The 18,944-nt window shown below is 43.9% G+C and overlaps 1 protein-coding gene across 4 annotated transcripts in view; it reads left to right on the top strand.

Moving 5' to 3' along the window:
* Positions 1 to 18,944, top strand: part of SPECC1 (sperm antigen with calponin homology and coiled-coil domains 1) — a 457,476-nt gene that overhangs the window by 363,538 nt on the left and 74,994 nt on the right. For all 4 annotated transcript variants that reach the window (XM_055139258.1, XM_055139256.1, XM_055139257.1 and 1 more), the window contains exon 14: positions 5,916 to 6,032. In XM_055139258.1, the coding sequence (XP_054995233.1) occupies positions 5,916 to 6,032 (117 nt within the window). The remainder of the gene's footprint in view (positions 1 to 5,915; positions 6,033 to 18,944) is intronic.

Here is an 18,944-nt window from a genome sequence, read left to right as displayed (position 1 = left end):
CACTGCCAGGAGTGAGCTCTGAGCACTCCAGGAAACGGCTCCAGAGTCTATTGGGTGGGCACAGCCGGACTGCTCGGGTTCATCAGCTAATCTCAGATCAGAGCAGACATCCTGGAGTTGCCTGGGTCTGGAATCAACACTGAATCCATGTGTCGTGAAGGGGTGGTGCTGCATTTGCAGACTCACTCGAAACCTCTGGCCTCTGTATAGACTCCATATGTTTTCCCACCAACTCTTCAAAGCCTCTGTGGTCCTCGAGGGCTCTTATGGACATGTTGACCCTTTGCGAGAAATGAGCTGTTTTTAATCCTCTGTGATCTATAAACTACTCAATGTTCCCCCAAATTAAAAGCATGCACTCACTTCAGTACGCTTCTGCACTGACAATGAAGGCGTAGGAAGTCTCAGTGAGGCCCTGGAGGGAGGCACTGCGGCCCCTATGCCCAAGGCAGCTAGTTCCTCCAGGATGGAGCTTTCAACTCAGTCTCCAGTCTGTTTCCTTCTGAGCTTTTTTCAGACTTTTCTGGTTAGTGCTCACTAGATTCCTAGAAATCTGGTGGAGGGGCATTGAGATCCTCAGACAAGATGAATGCACAGTGGGAACGAAGTCACACAGATGCAGAATCAAGGTTTGCCCTTGGTGGGCTTTCTCAAAAGCCCAGGTTCCGTGAGAACCCAGCGGCGGAAACTCTCCCCAGCCATGGATGTTTTCACCCCGTGATGGTGTTTCCAGGAACAAAAGGTCAAGTGAAATGCATCTTCCAGAAGAAAATGCTGTGGATTCATGGGTTTTACTTTGCTTTTGTTCCATTGTATTATTTAAGAGTACTGCCTCTGGTTCACCTTTCCAGAACGTTGTCTAATTCTCGACCATTTGAGAGAATATTTTCTGTATTTTCAAAAGTCCACCCCACTCCATCCTACTCTTCCTTCCTGGTTGCAGGACAGATGTGTAGATCTGCATATTCAGCTGTGGGGTTCGCCAAGGGCCGCACTCCAGGGTTGTAGCGTTTGCAGAAGCTCACCAGATTATAAGTCTGGCTGTGGTGCTCGCATGGCTTTTTCAAGTGTGGCGCTTGCTTGAGTATCTTCCTGCCACTGTGTCCTTAGACTCTTCCATGGACTGGATCTTAACCCTCTTCCCTAAATCTTACATATCCTGCCTCATTCTTGGTCACCTTCTGGATATTTTCCTGGTCAGTGGAGATAGTTACCCAGAGTCTTGCTGCAGAGAGACACATGCCACTTGCACCCCTGAACTACTCTCCACCACAGTTTGCAGGCCTAGCAACGAAGCTGATGACACCCCAGGACTCTCAGCCATTTGGTGCTGTCCCTTCTTGTTGGTGTGGATGTCCACTGCCATCCCACCTCTCCCCTGCGTCTCCTTCAGTCTGCAGAGTGCTCGGCAGCCACGCACTGACAGCCAGCCTCTGAGGTCTCCAAGTGCTGTGTCTAGTCCAGAGGAAGTGAGCGAGCTAAAAAACTCATCTCTTTCGTGGTTCCTGTGAAAGACAAGCCTGATCAAATTGCATCATGCCTCATCAGCTGGCTCCTTATTCACCAAAATACACCCTCATAGCACTCCAAAATATGCCTCAGTAAGCTATATTTACATTGTTTTTTAGTAATAATTGCAACCAGAACACATCCTAAGACTTTGTGCAGTGTTTTATAGCTTTTTGGGGTAATCTTATTTGAGGTTACATAAATGTACATATGCTTTAAGTTATTCAGTAATTTGTGTTACATTGGCAGTTATTGATCCTCTTGTTCAAATAGAATTAGAGACAATTTCTTGTTTTGTTTTTTAAAGATTTTATTATTGGGGGCTGGAGTGATAGCACAGCGGGTAGGGCATTTGCCTTGCACGTGGCTGACTTGGGTTCGATTCCCAGCATCCCATATGGTCCCCTGAGCACTGCCAGGAGTAAATCCTGAGTGCAGAGCCAGGGGTAACCCCGTGCATTGCCGGGTGTGATCCAAAAAGAAAAAAAAAAGATTTTATTATTGGATCACTGAAATAGACCCTTACAAAGCTGTTCATGGTTGGGTTTCAGTCATCCAGTAGAGACAATTTCTGGTGTCACTTAGTAAACTAGAATTGGGGTTCCACTCAGATAAGAAGGATCCATTCAGAAATTTTTTTAAAAAAAGATAATGTTTTGACTTTTTGGTTTTGCTGGCAGGCGTATGCTCTGTGCTCGGGGGTTTACTCCTTGCAGGGCTTGGAGAACCATACGTGGTGTCAGGAATCGAGCCAAGATCAGCTGCGTGCAGTGTAAGGGCCTCCCCACTGTGCTCTCTCTTCAGCATCACTAGTATATAATGTTCTTGAAATTGATATATCACAAGTCATAACTGGTTGCTTGCTATCTCTGCCAAATCAGATCAACTGGCAGCCGTAAACATACCACATAGAGACTGTATGAGAAGAGTACTTCCTACCCTCATTGTTGGAATGATGACCTGACTAATTTGGTATTTCCATAGGAACTTTTTTTTAAGGCAGGGCATGGCCAGCTTCCCTTTCTCATCTAATCTTCTCACGGTGTTGCTGCTAAGGCAGGTTGCCCCAGCCTCACGCGCAGCAGAAGTCCAGGAGCTTCTGTCCTGTAGTGATCAGCAATTTTAATTAAGTTGGTCTCTTGCTCTTAGTCACCATTTATTATTTTCTTTTCTTTAGTTGGGTTTTTGTCTTGTTTTGTTTTGTTTTGGAATCACACCCAACTGTGCTTAGGGCTAACTCCTGGTTCTGCACTCATGCGTCACTCCGGGTGGGCTCGGGGAACCATAGGGGATGCCAGATGCCAATGACTGAACCTGGGTTGGCCGCATGCAAGGAAAACATCCTATCAGCTATATTATTACTCTTCCTCCTCTATGTTTATTATTATTTTTAATTCTTACATCATGACCTGCACTTCAATGGTATTCAGTTAACTAAAATACAAGGCATTTTTTTGCTTTTATGAAATGGATGATATTGTCTCTGTTTTTGAGTCCATATGGCCCTCAAAATTATTCTGAAGATTATGCAGATGAAAAAATAATGTGGGATATTTTTTGGGGGGTGGGGAAACAAAGGAGGTTGAGTAACACCCACCAGTGCTTAGGGATCACCCCCAGTGGTGCTTGGGGTACCATATGGGACTGGATTGAACCAGGGTTGGGCACATGCAGGGCAAGCACCTTAACCCCTGACCTATATCTCTGGCCTAGAGAAATGTTTTAAGCAAGAGATAAGTACTTAAATGTTACTAAATTCTAGGAGAAAAAGTATTCAGCAAATGTTAAAACTCTTAAGTATGGGCTAGAGAGATAGTACAGTGGGTAGGGTGCTTGCCTTGCATGTGGGTGACCTGAGTTCAATCCCCAGGAGTGATCCCTGAGTGCAGAGCCAGCAATAAGCCCTGGGCACTGCCAGGGCTGGCCCCCCATACACCCCCAGTATTAAGTGTATGCTAAGTGAAGAAAGATGAGGATGGGAGGGAAAGAAGTATAGCAAACAGAACATGTAGTATGGAGTCAGTTGGATGGAGATGGACTCCAATTCTGATAATAATGTTTGTATTTTGTTTTGATTTTTTTTTTGCTTCAAATTTCTCATCTATAAAGTTAGTCCAGTGGTACTTACTGTGTGGTGTTATTCTTGGAATTAAATGAGAACATACACAGTTACAAGTACATTGTAGACACCCAAAAAATATTACTTGTCCTTGCCACTGCTGCTGTTCTTAAAACTTTTTATTTAAGGGACTCCTATTTAAGAGACTTTTTTCTTGCTCATTGAGCATTTGGCTTTATGTTTAAAATGTGGCCTTTTGAAATAAGTTTGTCATGTGCCTGTCAAGGGGGTAGGGAAAGTTTCACTTATGACAGGGAAGATATGATGATTACCACAATAGGATTCAAGTATAAAATAAAGTTTAATGCAATGTATTTTAGATGTGACAGTTGAAAACTTAGTTATGTAAGGGAGTAGTCAGTATACTATACTGAATTAAATAATTTGAATTTCTTTATATAGATAGATTAAAATCACATAGTAATCAATCACTGCAAACTATATTTTGTTGATTTTTTTCTTGATGATTTAATTTCCATTTCTTTAAGTTTTGTTGGAGCAAGAAATATGAAATAGATTTGTTAAATGCCTGCAAGGAGACAGCTGGGTGGAGGGGTGTTGGGAGGGACTGGGGACACTGGTGGAGGGCAGGAGACGTTGGTGGGGGTGGTGTTGAAACATTGTGTGCCTGAAACAATTCTGTTATAAACAACTTTGTAAATTGTGGTGTCTTAATAAAATTGAAGGAAAAAAAACAGGCTCAGAGGAGAAAACAAAAAGATGGTCTTTCATTCTAGAGAGACAGCTCAATGGGCCAGGTTTGGCCCTACCATCTGTGGTGCCCTGAATGCTCCCAGGAGCAACCACCAAGCCCCGTGTCCAGAAGAACAAAAATATAAACAAGATAAAATAATGCAATGTGGCTGTCTACTAGAATCAATAGTGTGTGTCAACATCGTTGGGAAGGATGTGCCAGGTCTGGCCCCTGCAGGTCACGTTTGCACAGATGTCCAGGTGCTCACTATAAGTGTGTCCCATAGACAAGTCTCAGGGAAACGTGTCTGACCCCCACTCTGTGATTCAGGGACATTGTGAGAGACGGGTGTGGAGATGACCCATCTCCACATGGCAAATGTCCATCTACATGGACAAGATCTGATTTCCCTGAGGCTGGCCTGGCTCTGCTCCTTGCCTCCCCTTCCCAGGGCCTGCTGTCCACAACATCTGGTTTGAATACTTGAGATTTGAGTGAACTGGATAGGTCATGGCCTGGCATGTTTCTTTCCTGATTTTTCAAACATGCTTTCAAACATGCTCTTCAGAAAATATACAGTCAGAGAGCTTCCCGTTTCCAATGGAATCACCAGTTTTCATCAGGGTATTTTGGATCCACTTACCTGATCCCTACCTCTAGCACACACAGCCTGGAAACAGACAGGGCCCTTCCGACAGAGGCATTCTCAGACTTCTATGTAACACTGGTGCTTGGCAACTCTTAAAAATTGGTGTGCTTGAGTCATGAAAACCGAAGTGAAGAGGCATTATTATGGTCAGTGCCACTTTCAGCCTGAGAGCTCTTTGGGAAATTGTAATTGCAAAAGCAGACTGGTGAGCCATGATGTGTTCTTGTAAGCAGATACTTTGAGGGAGTTCTGGGGTCTACTAATACAAGGAATCATCCCAGACTTATTAGAAGCTTGAGGTTTGATAGAAAGGGCCTTAAAGTAGGGACTTGGGCTCTTGGTGTGTTCTGTGCATCACCAGCTCACCCAGCCTTCTTTGCTTTACTTTACTTTTCTCTTTGTTCCTCTCATATTTGGAGACACATCCTGCCCACTAGTGCTCCGGAGCTACTCCTAGGTCAGTGCTCAGGGGTCACTGCCAACAGTAGAGACTGAACCCAGACTGAACATAAGTCTGGGTGTGCATTCCAGCCCGCTTAGTATTCTAAGTATACTTAGTATACTAAGTGCATTCTTAGTATTTGTGAAGACTCAATTAGCTCAAACTGACACTAGGGAAATCTAGGCAAAAGGCTGAGATACAGGAAGCTAATTAGATGGGTTAGAGAATAGATGTCTCATAACCTTTAATATACCAGAGGTGCTCAGAAATGGTCTAGGTTTTTGTTTTTGTTTGTTTTGTTTATCACAGAAACCTTTTCTTCATGATGGCTATGATTGGGTTTGGTCAACATCAGCCTGTTCCTGGCACCAACAGTACTCCAGCTGATTCGGGCAGTTTCTTGTGTTGCCCATCTAAAGACCCGGAGATGTATATCCATCTCCAGACAGCAGGATTCATGTTCTGGTGGTAATCCTGCCTTCCCCTGCTCTCTCCCTTGCAGAACATTGATATCACCAACTTCAGCAGCAGCTGGAGTGACGGCCTGGCCTTCTGCGCTCTGCTCCACACTTACCTGCCTGCCCACATCCCCTATCAGGAGCTGGACAGTCAGGAGAAGGTGAGTCACCTGCCCTGTCACTGCCACATACCCTCTAGAATAGCACTTCTCAGCTGTATCTTCCAGAGGGGTTACAGAAATGGGGAGCCAAGGTGCAAGACTAGGGCTGAACCAGCAGGACAGGGAGCTACAGGGACAGAAGGGGACCATGCCTGGAGGAGGCTGGGAGACACTGCTCCACAAGACCAAAAGGGAGTTCCTCATTACGTGGGTACATCCCGACAGAGAGGGTGTGTATGAACTTCAAATAGAAGTTAGGGTCTTGATACCAGACACAGATCACTATGTAAGGTACTGAGCATTTTAAGGTGCTATAGAATCCCACACTCCGTTAAAAAATTCAATTTTTCTTCTCAGTATTCCCACTTGTTACCTAGAAAAATGCCATGGAGATTAATTTGCTGTGGCTACTAAGAGATTCTTCTCATTTAGCAAAGAAAGGCCTACTATAATGTGCGCGTTCCCCTGGAGATCTCTCCAGCCCGCGGAGAGACAACAGTGGAAAGCGCTCCTAATTAGGTGGATTCTGTGAGGGTCCCGATCTGAAATAAGACTAGTGAGGTTAGTAAACAGGGGGCCAAAGACGACACATACCGATCAAGGGCAACTTTATTAACTGCCACACTGGCTTTATACTTTTCTTAGCAGGGGGTTGGTACATAAGTTGTCAATCATCAGGGAAGTGTCTTCTCAGACCAAATAAGGAAAGGTTCGGGGTGTATTAGGTGGGCTTACAACATTCTTCAAGAGTAGATTGAGAAATAGTGGGGAGGGGAAGGCAAGGGTCTATCTGGCAGGAGCATCTGGCAGGAGGAATGCACAAGGTAGAGGAAGGTATTCTACTTAATGGGGGGCTTAATGGCGTCTCTTAGTTAACTGCCCTGGGCTACTTTTACCTCTTGAGTTTGGCTATTTCCTTTGTCACAAGGGCACCTTTGCCTCAGGTCAAGCAAAGCTGGTAATGGAATTTTCCGGTTTGTCCAGGGTAAAGGTTTTGGGGTCCTCTTTTGTTCAGGGTCCTGAGCAGTCCCCAACAATAATGTCAACTTTGTGATGTGAAATATTAAACAGCATTGTTCAAGTCCTTGAATTAGCAAGCACTACTCAAGAAGAGTCCTCTGCTCAAATAGGTTTAGGAAGCTTTGCTTTGTATCACATTTGTACAGATTTGTAAAGTTCAAGAAACTTTCCATTTCAGAAACTAGCATGGAGCGAGGAGAAGCCCTTTCCCCAACCCCTGTTCGTGGTTTGGGGCTCACCCTGACTGCCCCACCCCCACCTGGCACCTTTGGCACCATTGGGTCCTGACCACTCCCGATTCTTCAGGTAATTAGGATATCCCATGGAGACCCTGCCCAGTGCGGAGAAGCCCTTTCCCCGCCCCCTGCCCGTGGTTTGGGGCTCGCCCTGACTCCCCTACCCCCGCCTGGCACCTTTAGGCAGCCTCACCATCTGGTCCTGACCACTCCCCACTCTGCAGGTTAGGGGCGTGTCCTCACCTCAGGGGCGTGGCCTCAAAGTGGGCGTGGCCTCTTGTTCTTTACCATTTTATGCATTGTCCTTTGGCCAAAATTGATAGAATCCACTCCTCTGAAGAATTCCCTGGTGATCTTAGTCACTATATGTTAATAGTCAAGTAACCTAGTCTATCCTAATTTCACGAAAACTGTCAGTGAACACATCAAGTTGCACATAAAAGTCCTTTGTAAAAAGAGCATAGCCCCACATCTTCAGTTGAGGCCCCTCCCAAGCTAAGGAGAGCACCGGAAAGTAAAGCCCATAACAACATGAAGAAACAGCGAAAAACCCCACCACCAGGAGAGATCGAAGAAAATATCTCACTAACCTCAGCAGCAACTTCCAAGAAATACAACCTCCTCTCGGATAAAGAATTCAGAGAGGAAATTGTGAGGATGGTTCACAAACTCAAAGCAACTATGGAACGAACTTCCAATAAATTAAGGGAGGATATGGATGCAGCATTGGAACGGTCCACCAAGATAATCCAGGAAGAAATGAGAGCAGAAATCTCAAAGCTATGAACAGAAGTCACACAACTAAAAGAATCAGTAGATGAAATAAAAAACTCGGTAGGAGCCCTCAATAGTAGAATGACTACAGCCGAAGACAGAATCAGTGAGCTTGAAGATGAGCTGCACAAAGCATTAGGAAACAACAAATAATGGCAAAAGACCTCAAAATGGCTTTGGAGCGAATTAGAGCCCTAGGGGATGACCTCAGGAGAAACAACATAAGAATCATGGGAGTGCCGGAACGACACGGAACCAATCCCAATGAAAAAAACACAATTAAAGACATCATTGCTAAAAAATTCCCAGAGCTAGAGAATGCAGACATCCAGATCCAAGGAGTCCGAAGGGTGCCAGCTAAAACGGACCCAAATAGAAAATCCCCAAGGCATATCATAGAATGATGGATGCCGTGGATAGAGACACAATACTACAAGCAGCAAGATCAAAGAAGGAGATCATATACAAAGGATCTTAGATTCACAGCAGACCTATCAGAAGAAACCTTCCAAGCCTGAAGACAACGGTGGGATATAGTGAAAAAACTTAATGAAATGAACGCCTCACCAAGAATACCCTACCTGGCTAAACTCTCAGTTAAACTTGAAGGAACCATACACTATTTCACAGAGAAGCAACAGCTCAGGAACTTCATAGACTCAAGACCAAATTTAAAAGAAGGACTCAAAGGGCTACTATAAGACAAGGAAAAAATCTACAAGAACAACAAACCCTACAGAAAAATGGCACAGAATCCCATGATAATAATTTCTCTTAATGTTAACTGTCTAAATGCATCAATCAAGAGGCACAGAGTGGCAAAATGGATTCGGAAACTAAACTCAACTTTCTGCTGCCTACAAGAAACACATCTGAATAGTCAGAACAAACACAGACTCAAAATCAAAGGATGGAAAACAATCCTGCAAGCAAACAGCTCCCTCAAAAAAAAAATCAGGGGTAGCCATACTAGTATCCGACAACATAGATTTCAGGCTGAAAAAGATCAGAAGGGACAGCGAAGGGCATTTTCTATTCATCAAGGGATATGTACAACAGGAAGAAATCACACTCTTAAACGTATACGCACCTAATGAACGACCAGCTAAATACTTAAAAGAACTCCTAACAGAATTTAAGGAGGACATAACTAGCACCACGATAGTAGTTGGAGACTTCAACACTGCCTTATCACCTCTGGATAGATCGACAAGAACAACACTCAGCAAGGAAACAATGGCTCTGAAGGAAGAAATGGAGGAGACAGGGCTAATAGACCTATACAGGAAGAAAGAATACACATTCTTTTCCAGCGCACACGGAACGTTTTCCAAAATAGACCACATTCTGGGTCACAAACTATACCTTAATAGAATTGGGAAGAGAGAAATCGTATCAACTATCTTTTCAGACCATGATGCACTGAAGATGGAAGTTAATCATGCACAGACACGGAGAACCAAATCAAACACTTGGAAATTAAACAACTCACTATTGAACAATGAGTGGATCACAAAGGAAATCAAGGAAGAAATGAAGAGATCCCTCAAAACAAATGAGAATGAAGACACAAGCTACCAGAACCTATGGGACGCAGCAAAAGCTGTGTTAAGGGGAAAATTTATAACTCTGCAAGCTTTCCTCAGGAAGGAAGAAAGGGCCTATATAGATAACTTGACTTCGTAGCTCAAGATCTTAGAAGAGGACCAGCAAAAGGAACCCAAACCAGATCGAAGGAAAGAAATAATAAAACTTAGAGCAGAAATTAATGATATGGAAATCCGAAAAACAATTCAAAAGATCAATGAAACAAAGAGCTGGTTCTTCGAGAAAATAAATAAGATTGATAAACCACTAGCAAGACTCACAAAGAAAGAAAGAGAGAAAATCCTAATAAACCGAATCAGAAATGAAAAGGGGGACATCACAACAGAAACCAAGGAGATTCAAAAGATCATCAGAGACTGCTTTTAAAGTCTTTATGTCACGAAACAAGAGAACCTAAAAGAAATGGACGAATTCCTTGACTCCTACAATCTCCCAAGACTGAACCAAGAAGACTTGAAATACCTGAATAGGCCCATAAATATCAAGGAAATCAAAACTGTAATCAAAAGTCTCCCCCAAAACAAAAGCCCAGGTCCATACGGATTCACTGGCGAATTCTTCCAAACATTTAAAGACGACTTGTTGCCAGTTTTCCTCAAGCTTTTCCAGGAAATTGAAAAGACAGGAACCCTTCCGAACAGTTTCTACGAGGCACATATCTCCCTAATACCAAAAGCAAACAAAGACACCACTAACAAAGAAAACTATAGACCAATGATGAACACTGATGCGAAGATCCTCAACAAAATACTAGCAAATAGAATCCAACAACTCATCAAAAAGATCATACACCATGACCAAGTGGGATTCATCCCAGGGATGCAAGGATGGTTTAACATTCAGAAATCAATCAATATAATCCATCATATCAACAAAAGTAAAGAAAAAAACCATATGATCAAATCAATAGATGCAGAGAAAGCATTTGACAAGATCCAACACCCATTCATGATAAAAACTCTCACCAAAATGGGTTTTGGAGGAACTTTTCTCAAGATAGTCAAAGCCATCTACCACGAACCTATGGCAAGCATTATCATCAATGGAGAAAAACGAAGGGCCTTTCCTCTAAGACAAGACAAGGATGCCCACTCTCACCACTTCTCTTTAATATAGTACTGAAGTATTAGCAATAGCCATCAGGAAAGAAAAAGATATTAAGGGGATTCAGATCGGAAAGGAAGAAATCAAGCTCTCACTCTTCGCAGACGATATGATACTATACCTAGAGAAGCCTAAAAGCTCTAGTAAGAAACTCTTAGAAACAATTGACCTGTACAGTAAAGTCCAGGCTATAAAATCAGTACCCAAAAATCCATGGCCTTCCTATATGCAAACAGTGAGACAGAGGAAAGGGACATGAAAAAAGCAATCCCGTTCACAATCGTGCCCCAGAAAATCAAATACCTTGGAATCAGCTTAACTAAAGAAGTAAAGGACCTCTACAAAGAAAACTATAAAATGCTACTCCATGAAATAAAAGAGGACATGAGGAAATAGAAACATATCCCCTGCTCATGGATAGGGAGAATCAACATTGTCAAAATGGCAATACTCCCCAAAGCATTATACAGATTTAACGTGATCCCTATAAGGATACCCATGGCATTCTTCAAAGAAACGGATCAAGCAATCCTGAAATTTATATGGAACAATAAATGCCCACAGATAGCTAAAACAATTCTTGGGAAAAAAAATGATGGGAGGCATCACCCTCCCCAACCTTAAACTCTACTACAAAGCGGTAACAATTAAAACAGCATGGTACTGGAACAAAGGCAGAGCTGAAGACCAATGGAACAGGGTGGAACATCCCTACACACAACCCCAAATGTATGATCATCTAATCTTCGATAAGGGAGCAAGAGATGTGAAGTGGAGCAAGGAAAGCCTCTTTAACAAATGGTGCTGGCACAACTGGACAACCACATGTAAAAGAATGGGCTTAGACCTCGACCTGACACCATGCACAAAAGTCAAATCTAAATGGATTAAAGACCTCAATATCAGACCACAAACCATAAGGTACGTTGAAGACAAGGTCGGCAAAACCCTCCACGATATTAAAGCTAATCGTTTCTTCAAAGGTGACACGCAACTGACCAACCAAGAGGAAACAGAGATAAACAAATGAGACTACATTAAACTAAAAAGCTTCTGCACCACAAAAGATACAGTGACCAGAATATAAAGACAGTCTACAGAATGGGAAAGGATATTTACACAATACCCATCAGATAAGGGGTTGATATCAATGGTATATAAAGCACTGGTTGAACTCTACAAGAAGAAAACATCCAACCCCATCAGAAAATGGGGTGAAGAAATGAACAGAAGCTTTCCCAAGGAAGAGATACGAATGGCCAAAAGGCACATGAAAAAGTGCTCTACATCACTAATCATCAGAGAGATGCAGATCAAAACAACCATGAGATACCACCTCACACCACAGAGACTAGCACACATAAGAACAAAAGAACAAAAGCAACCGCTGTTGGAGTGGATGTGGGGAGAAACGGACCCTTCTACACTGCTGGTGGGAATACCGACTAGTTCAGCCATTTTGGAAAACAATATGGATGATTCTCAAAAAACTAGAGGTTGAGCTCCCATTTGACCCAGCAATACCACTGCTTGGAATATATCCCAGAGGAGCAAAAAAGTATAGTCGAAATGACATCTGCACTTATATATTCATTGCAGCACCATTTACAATAGCCAGAATCTGGAAAAAACCCGAGTGCCCTAGAACAGATGACTGGTTGAAGAAACTTTGTTACATCTATACAGTGGAATACTATGCAGCTGTTAGAAAAATGAGGTAATGAAATTTGCATATAAGTGGATCAGCATGGAAAGTATCGTGCTAAGTGAAATGAGTCAGAAAGAGAGAGACAGACATAGAAAGATTGCACTCAATTGTGGAATATAGAATAATAGACTAGGAGTCTAACACCCAAGAATAGTAGAAATAAGTACCAGGAGGTTGACTCCATGGCTTGGAGGCTGGTCTCTCATTCTGGGCAACTCAGAGAAGGGAACACCAAGTAAAATGTGGTCTGAGGTCACGCGGGGGAAGGGTGACGTGTGCCGAATGTAGACTAGAGACTGAACACAATGGCCGCTCAACACCTTTATTGCAAACCACAACACCTAATCAGAGAGAGAGAACAAAAGGGCCCTGCCATAGTGGCAGTGTGGGGTGGGGGGAGACGGGACTGGGGTGGGTGGGAGGGATGCTGGGTTTACTGATGGAGGAGAATGGGCACTGGTGAAGGGATGGGTTATCGAACTTGGTATGGGGGAAACATGAGCACAAAAATGTATAAATCTGTAACTGTACCCTCACGGGATTCACTAATTAAAAATTAAAAAAAAGAAACTAGCATGATTCCACTAAACTCAACATCTGTAAGAGCCACAAAGTCTCTTTCAAAAATATGTAATCACCTAGAACAAGGGTTGACAAGACTTGTGGGATCATTGGGTCTCTGTCAAAACTACTCCACTCTTCCCACTCTACCACAGATGATGAAAACAAACGGGCATGTCAGCTCCCGGTAACATTTCAGTCACAAGACAGGTTGTGGCACACAGGCTGTAGTCTTCCTAACCTTGCTCTAGGACATCCTACAAAACTGTATCCCCTGGAGTGGACTTTGGAAAGTGTTATGCCAGCCCATTCACTCCTTCACTCCACAAGCCTTTCTTGCCATCATCATGAACGGTAATAAAGATGACAGTAAGTGATACAGGCACATCCTTTATGTTTGAACAAGTAAGTAAACCCCTACCAAGTGATGGCATAAATAAATAATGATTCATTAGAGACCTGAGATGAGAGATACACAGAACCGGGAGAGGGAACAGTGTGTGGTCTCGCTTAGATCAAGAAGGCTGAGGTCTTCCTGAGAAATGATAGTCAGGCTGGTGTCTGGGAGAAGCAGAGAGAGTGCCCCAGGTTTGAGAGCTGGGGGCAGCAGCAGACTCAGGAACAGCAGCTGTGGTCAGGGACATGGAGCAGGCTCACGGCAGTGTGCAGTGAGATGGGAGCATGGTGAGGGTTCTGCAGGAGTGCAGTGCACGGCTCAGGTAAGAATGTTGCATTTGGTGCTTGAGAAATGCAGTATAGGGGTTAAGGCTCTTGCCTTTCATGCAGCCAGTCCCAATTCAGTCCCTAGCACTGCATATGTTCCCCCCAAGCACAGAACAAGGAACACCTGAGCATTACCTATATGGCCAAAACCTCCCACCTTAAAAGAATTTTGTGTTTTGCTCAAAGCACAGTGGGAAATATTGTAGAGTTACAGTTCCTGATTTTAGAAGATCTCTGTGGCAGTTTTATAATTAAAATTAAGTGAGAAGAGTACAAGAATGAAAGCGCTTCCATTGCAGCAGCCAGTGTGAGAGCTCAGTTTCTAAAGCTTGAAGCTGGGACTGAGAAAGATTCAGAATTTATTTTACATAGAAAATGAGCTCAATTTAGTGACATGTTAGAGAGGAGGAGACACAGCATCAGAGACATCCCAGGCATTTAATTTGTCAGGACTGTTTTCTGAAATGGGAAGGGAATAAACAGCTTTTGTTGTTCTGTACTGATCGTCCCATGTTAAGATGCTTTCCTTTTTTGGTGGGTTGTTTTGCTTTTGGAACCATACCTGGTTCTTGTGGGGGAACACGCCTGGAGGAACTCAGGAACTGTACATGCTGGCAGGATTTGAACACAGATTGTGACTGCAGCTACATTTTATGCAGTGTCTCCAGCCCACTTTCTTTTTATTTGTTTGCTTATTTGGGAACTGTTCACATTATGAATTAAATAATGTCCAAAGAGTAGTCATGATAGTCATGGAGATTATGACTGAAAAGCAGTTTAACTTTTTAGAGAGTATATTTACAATAGGGGTCTCCAGAGTAACAACCAGTAAGATACATTGTATAGGTGCATCTCAGAAACATTGCATGTTCTGTCTGGACCACCACAATAAAGTAAATGTTGCAATAAAGCACGTCACCCTTTTTCTTTGTTTGTTTTCAAGTACATATAAAAGTTGCGTTTATACTACACTGTAGTCTACTGAGTGTCTGATGGCTGTGTGTCCCAGAATCAGCAGGGCTGGGGAGAGCTCAAGAGGCTAGAGCACATCCTTAGCATGAAGGGGCCCTGGATTCAATCCCAGGTCCCCTGAGCAGTGAGCCAGCCAGAAAACACCATTAGATGTGGCCCAAAATAAAAAAAATTAGTAAAATTTTAAAAACCAATGTGCAAGGGGCTAGAGAGATGGTACAGCAGATACGGGGCTGGTCTTGCATTGTAGCCAACTTAAGTTTGACCCCCCCGGCACCCTATGTGGTCCTCTGAGCCCCTCCAGGAGTGATCCTGAGTGCGGAACTAGGAGTAAGCCCTGAGCTTTACTGGGTTTGGCCCCAAAACAAGACAAGTGAAGAAAACCCCACCAATGTGCATACCTAAATTTAAAAAATAATTTAATAGGTGGTGAGATAGCTCCCAGGTTAGAAGTGTATGCCTTGCTTTATACCCAAGTTCAATTCCTGGCATTGAGTGAGCACTGCTGTGTCAAAGCCTGGAGACTCCCCCTCCCCCACACCACTGGGGTGACGCTCCAACACTGCTCACCCTGTCACCAGTCCCCCACATCTTTGAATAATCTGACCCAGGTAGCCGAATATCACTGGGAGTGCCCCAAAACCTTCAGAGCACTTCTTGGAAGAATCAGATAAGTAAATGAATAAATAATGAGAGCTTCGAGGCTGGCTCCACACACTGAAGCCAGCCTGGAATGTGGAAGCCCTAGGCCCAACTCCCAGCGTTGCATGGTTCCCTGAGCATCACCGGGATAGCCCTAGTGGCCCCCAGCTCTGCTTGGGGCTCAAGCTAGACCAAACTAGCATCACTTCGAAGTCACTCCAGGCTCCCTGAGCACTGCTGAGGGAAAGCCCTCAGGCAACCTGTATTGCTAAAATATGATCATGTGAGCCTCCAATAGGTCTTCTGAATTATTTTTTTTATTTGGTGCATTTGGGGCAAGGGAAGGCACAGCTGACATACTCAGAGGGCCATGCAGGGCCAAGGGTTGAACCTGGACCTCCACATGCAAAGCATGAGCTCTACAGTGGTCTATCCAGCCCTTTGCTGGGCCGTCATTTTTTGGAGGTTCTTGCCTTGAAATTGGTGGTTTGCTGTCTGATCAAGGTGGTGGTCACTAAAGGTTGGAGGCGGGGGGGCTGTGGCAATTTCTTGAAATAAGAAAGCATAAGGCTCCCATATAGCTGACTCTTCCTTCCACAGGAGAGCTGTCTGGAGCATGAGATGCAGCCTGCCAGCGTTCTACCCCGCAGAACTCCTCTCACCCCCACAGCTGCTCTATCAACTAAATTCATGGCATCTGAGTCTTTTGTTGCCATTTCAACATTGTTCACTTCATCAGAGTGGATTCCTTATCAGGGCGGTGCTCAGGGACTCCGCCTGGCTCTGTGTGCAGGCGTCCTGGAGCCTAGAGGAGCATGTAGCACCTGGGGTCAAACCTGGCCTCCCTCATGCAGGTCCTGTTCTTCAGCCCTCTGAGCTGTCTCTCTCGTCTCAGGCTCTGCTCCTAATGCAGTTCTCTGCTGTTCCCATATCATCTGCAGTTACATCCCCCACTAAAATCTTGAACCCCTCAAAGGCATGCCTAAGTACTGGAATCAACTTCTCCCAAACCCATATTAATGTTGCTATTTTGACATCCTTCCTTGAACTACAGATTGTTCTTAGTCACATCTAAGTGAACAATCTGCAGATTATTCTTAGTCGCATCCAGAGTGCTTTCAGTTAACTTTGCCTAGATCCAGCAGAGGAGTTACTGTCTCTAATAACTGTTGTCTTTTGAAATCACTGTATCACTGTCATCCCATTGCTCACCGATTTGCTCGAGTGGGCTCCAGTAATGTCTCATTTGTCTCTGTCGCGTTCAGGGTCAGGGGAATGAGGCCCATTATTGTTATTGTTTTTGGCATACCGAATAGGCCTTGGATAGCTTGCCAGACTCTGCCGTGCATTTTGAAATATACTTTTAAGTAATAAGACTTGAAAGTTTAAATTACTCCTTGATTCATGAGCTGCAGAATGGATGTTGTGATAGTAGATACAAAAACATTAGTCTCCTTTTGTATGGTCAGGTCTTTTGGGAAGTAGTACTGTACAGCTTTCTTAAGCATAATTTTTTTTTCTCCTGCCTTCCTTTTTCTTGTCATTGCAGTGAATCGAGGTTGCATCTCTTGGCCTTGGTGCTCATATGTGTTTCTAGTTGCAGTGCTCACTAGGGGGTGTACACTTTAGTTGCCATGCTTGCTCACACACTGTTTGCTTTCCATCAGAGATGACTCAGCTTGTTGTGCTGGAAATCACTAATAGTGTCTCTGGGATCACACACTCAGTACATGTGAGTCATGACAGGGATCAAACATGTAGCATTACACCTACAACGCAGGTGCTTCCCCGCAGAGCTACCCCTGCAACCTGAGCCATTTATCTATAAATTTTTTTAAGTTGGATATTAAACCTAGAGCTTTAACTGACTTTTAGTGCTGAGTTACATCCCTCTCCCCTGAGCAGTAATTTTTTAAAAATTTTGGACTGGAGCAATAGCACAGCATGTAGGGTGTTTGCCTTGCACATGGCCGACCCAGGTTTGACTCCTCTGTCCCTCTCAGAGAGCCCGGCAAGCTACCAAGAGTATCCCACCTGCATGGCAGAGCCTGGCAAGCTACCCGTGGTGTATTTGATATGCCAAAAACAGTAACAAGTCTCACAATGGAGACATTACTAGTGCCTGCTCGAGCAAATCGATGAGCAATGGGACAGTGCTTATTTTAAGCACCATGGTTTATAAAACTATTGGTGTAGGGTTTCAGTATAGGACATTCCAGTACCACACCCTCCACCAGTGTCCCACTGTTTCCCTCTGCTCTCGCCCCAGTGTCCTTCCCCAGCCCCCTTCCCAGGCTTTCTACTGAAGCCCAGTTCTCACTTCCTTTTGTTTGGGAGCATTAATTATTTCCTCCCTATGTTTCTTTATATCCATCGTGGGAGAGATCACTCTAGATCTGTTCTGTTGGGACTAACTGCATTCAACACAACCGTCTCCAGATCCATCCACAGCGTCTTTTCTTAAAACTTGGTCACATTTCACTCTGTGTGTGCCATGGCTTCTTTAACCAGCCTTCTGTTCTCAGGAAGTCAGGTTGTTTACAGATTTTGGCTGTTGTGAATAGTGCTGCAATGAACATAGCGGTGTAGATGATTTTTCTGAATTGATTTTTGGGGTCCTTGTGGCAGATGCCAAGAAGTGGAACTGCTGGTTCATATGGAAGATCAACCTGAGTTTCCTGAGAAATGTCCACGTTCCATAGCTGGAGTTGCAGATCTCAGGCCCACCATGAGTTGATCATCTCTAAGTGACTTTCCGAAGTGACGGAAATGTTGTCTGGTGTGGTGAAATCTGACTAATGTAACTTAAAACATTGAATTTGTGTCGTTAGTTCCTTTTAAGTATTTGAGTCACTAGTTGTAAAAAACTAAGGCAGGCTGACGGACGTGTGCATTCTCAGGCTCTCCGGGTGGCTCTCTCACCACCCGTGTTTGGTACTCTGGAACCGTTGTGTGTGGCTGTTGGTCAAGGGCGGCAACAGAAGGAAGAAGGCCAAGCTGGTTGCTCGATCAGTTTATTCCATTCTCTCTCTCTGCTTCTCTCCCGGTTCTGGATCTCTTTCTGGATCTTCTATCTCCTTCTTCTCTCTCCCCTGTCTTCTTCTTCTGTCTCCCTCTCTGCCCCACAGTCTTAGTTTATATAGCAGATTACATAGGGCAGTAGCACAAAGGTGGGTTTAACATCAACAAATCAACAAAGAAGGGTAAGACCATTTTTTGAGGAGATTAACAAAATCTCATCTAAGGAAATCTCATCTAAGGAGATCCACTCAAGGGTGTGATTCCAAACAAGGGTGTGTCAGGGTGTGAGCTAGTAATCTGCTTAAATAGGTATAGTAAATCTACTTCTAATATTTCTAGCAATGTCATTCTGTATGAGCACAGTAAGAGATATAAAGTTTGGTTCTTCCTGAGGACATCTCACTATACATTCCAGACCACAGTCCTCAGGCCAGGTTAATCTTCCTAACCCCAGCAGGGTACTAGTCTCATCATTATCTTTGGATCATGACAGCATTGTCCATGATTATGCCCTCAACTTGTAACTTGTAGTTGAGTATTGTG

The sequence above is a fragment of the Sorex araneus genome, chromosome 5, assembly GCF_027595985.1.
Source record: "Sorex araneus isolate mSorAra2 chromosome 5, mSorAra2.pri, whole genome shotgun sequence".
NCBI lineage: Eukaryota > Metazoa > Chordata > Mammalia > Eulipotyphla > Soricidae > Sorex > Sorex araneus.
The sequence above is the reverse complement of the archived record's forward strand: the minus strand, read 5'-3'. Positions and strand labels throughout refer to the sequence as shown.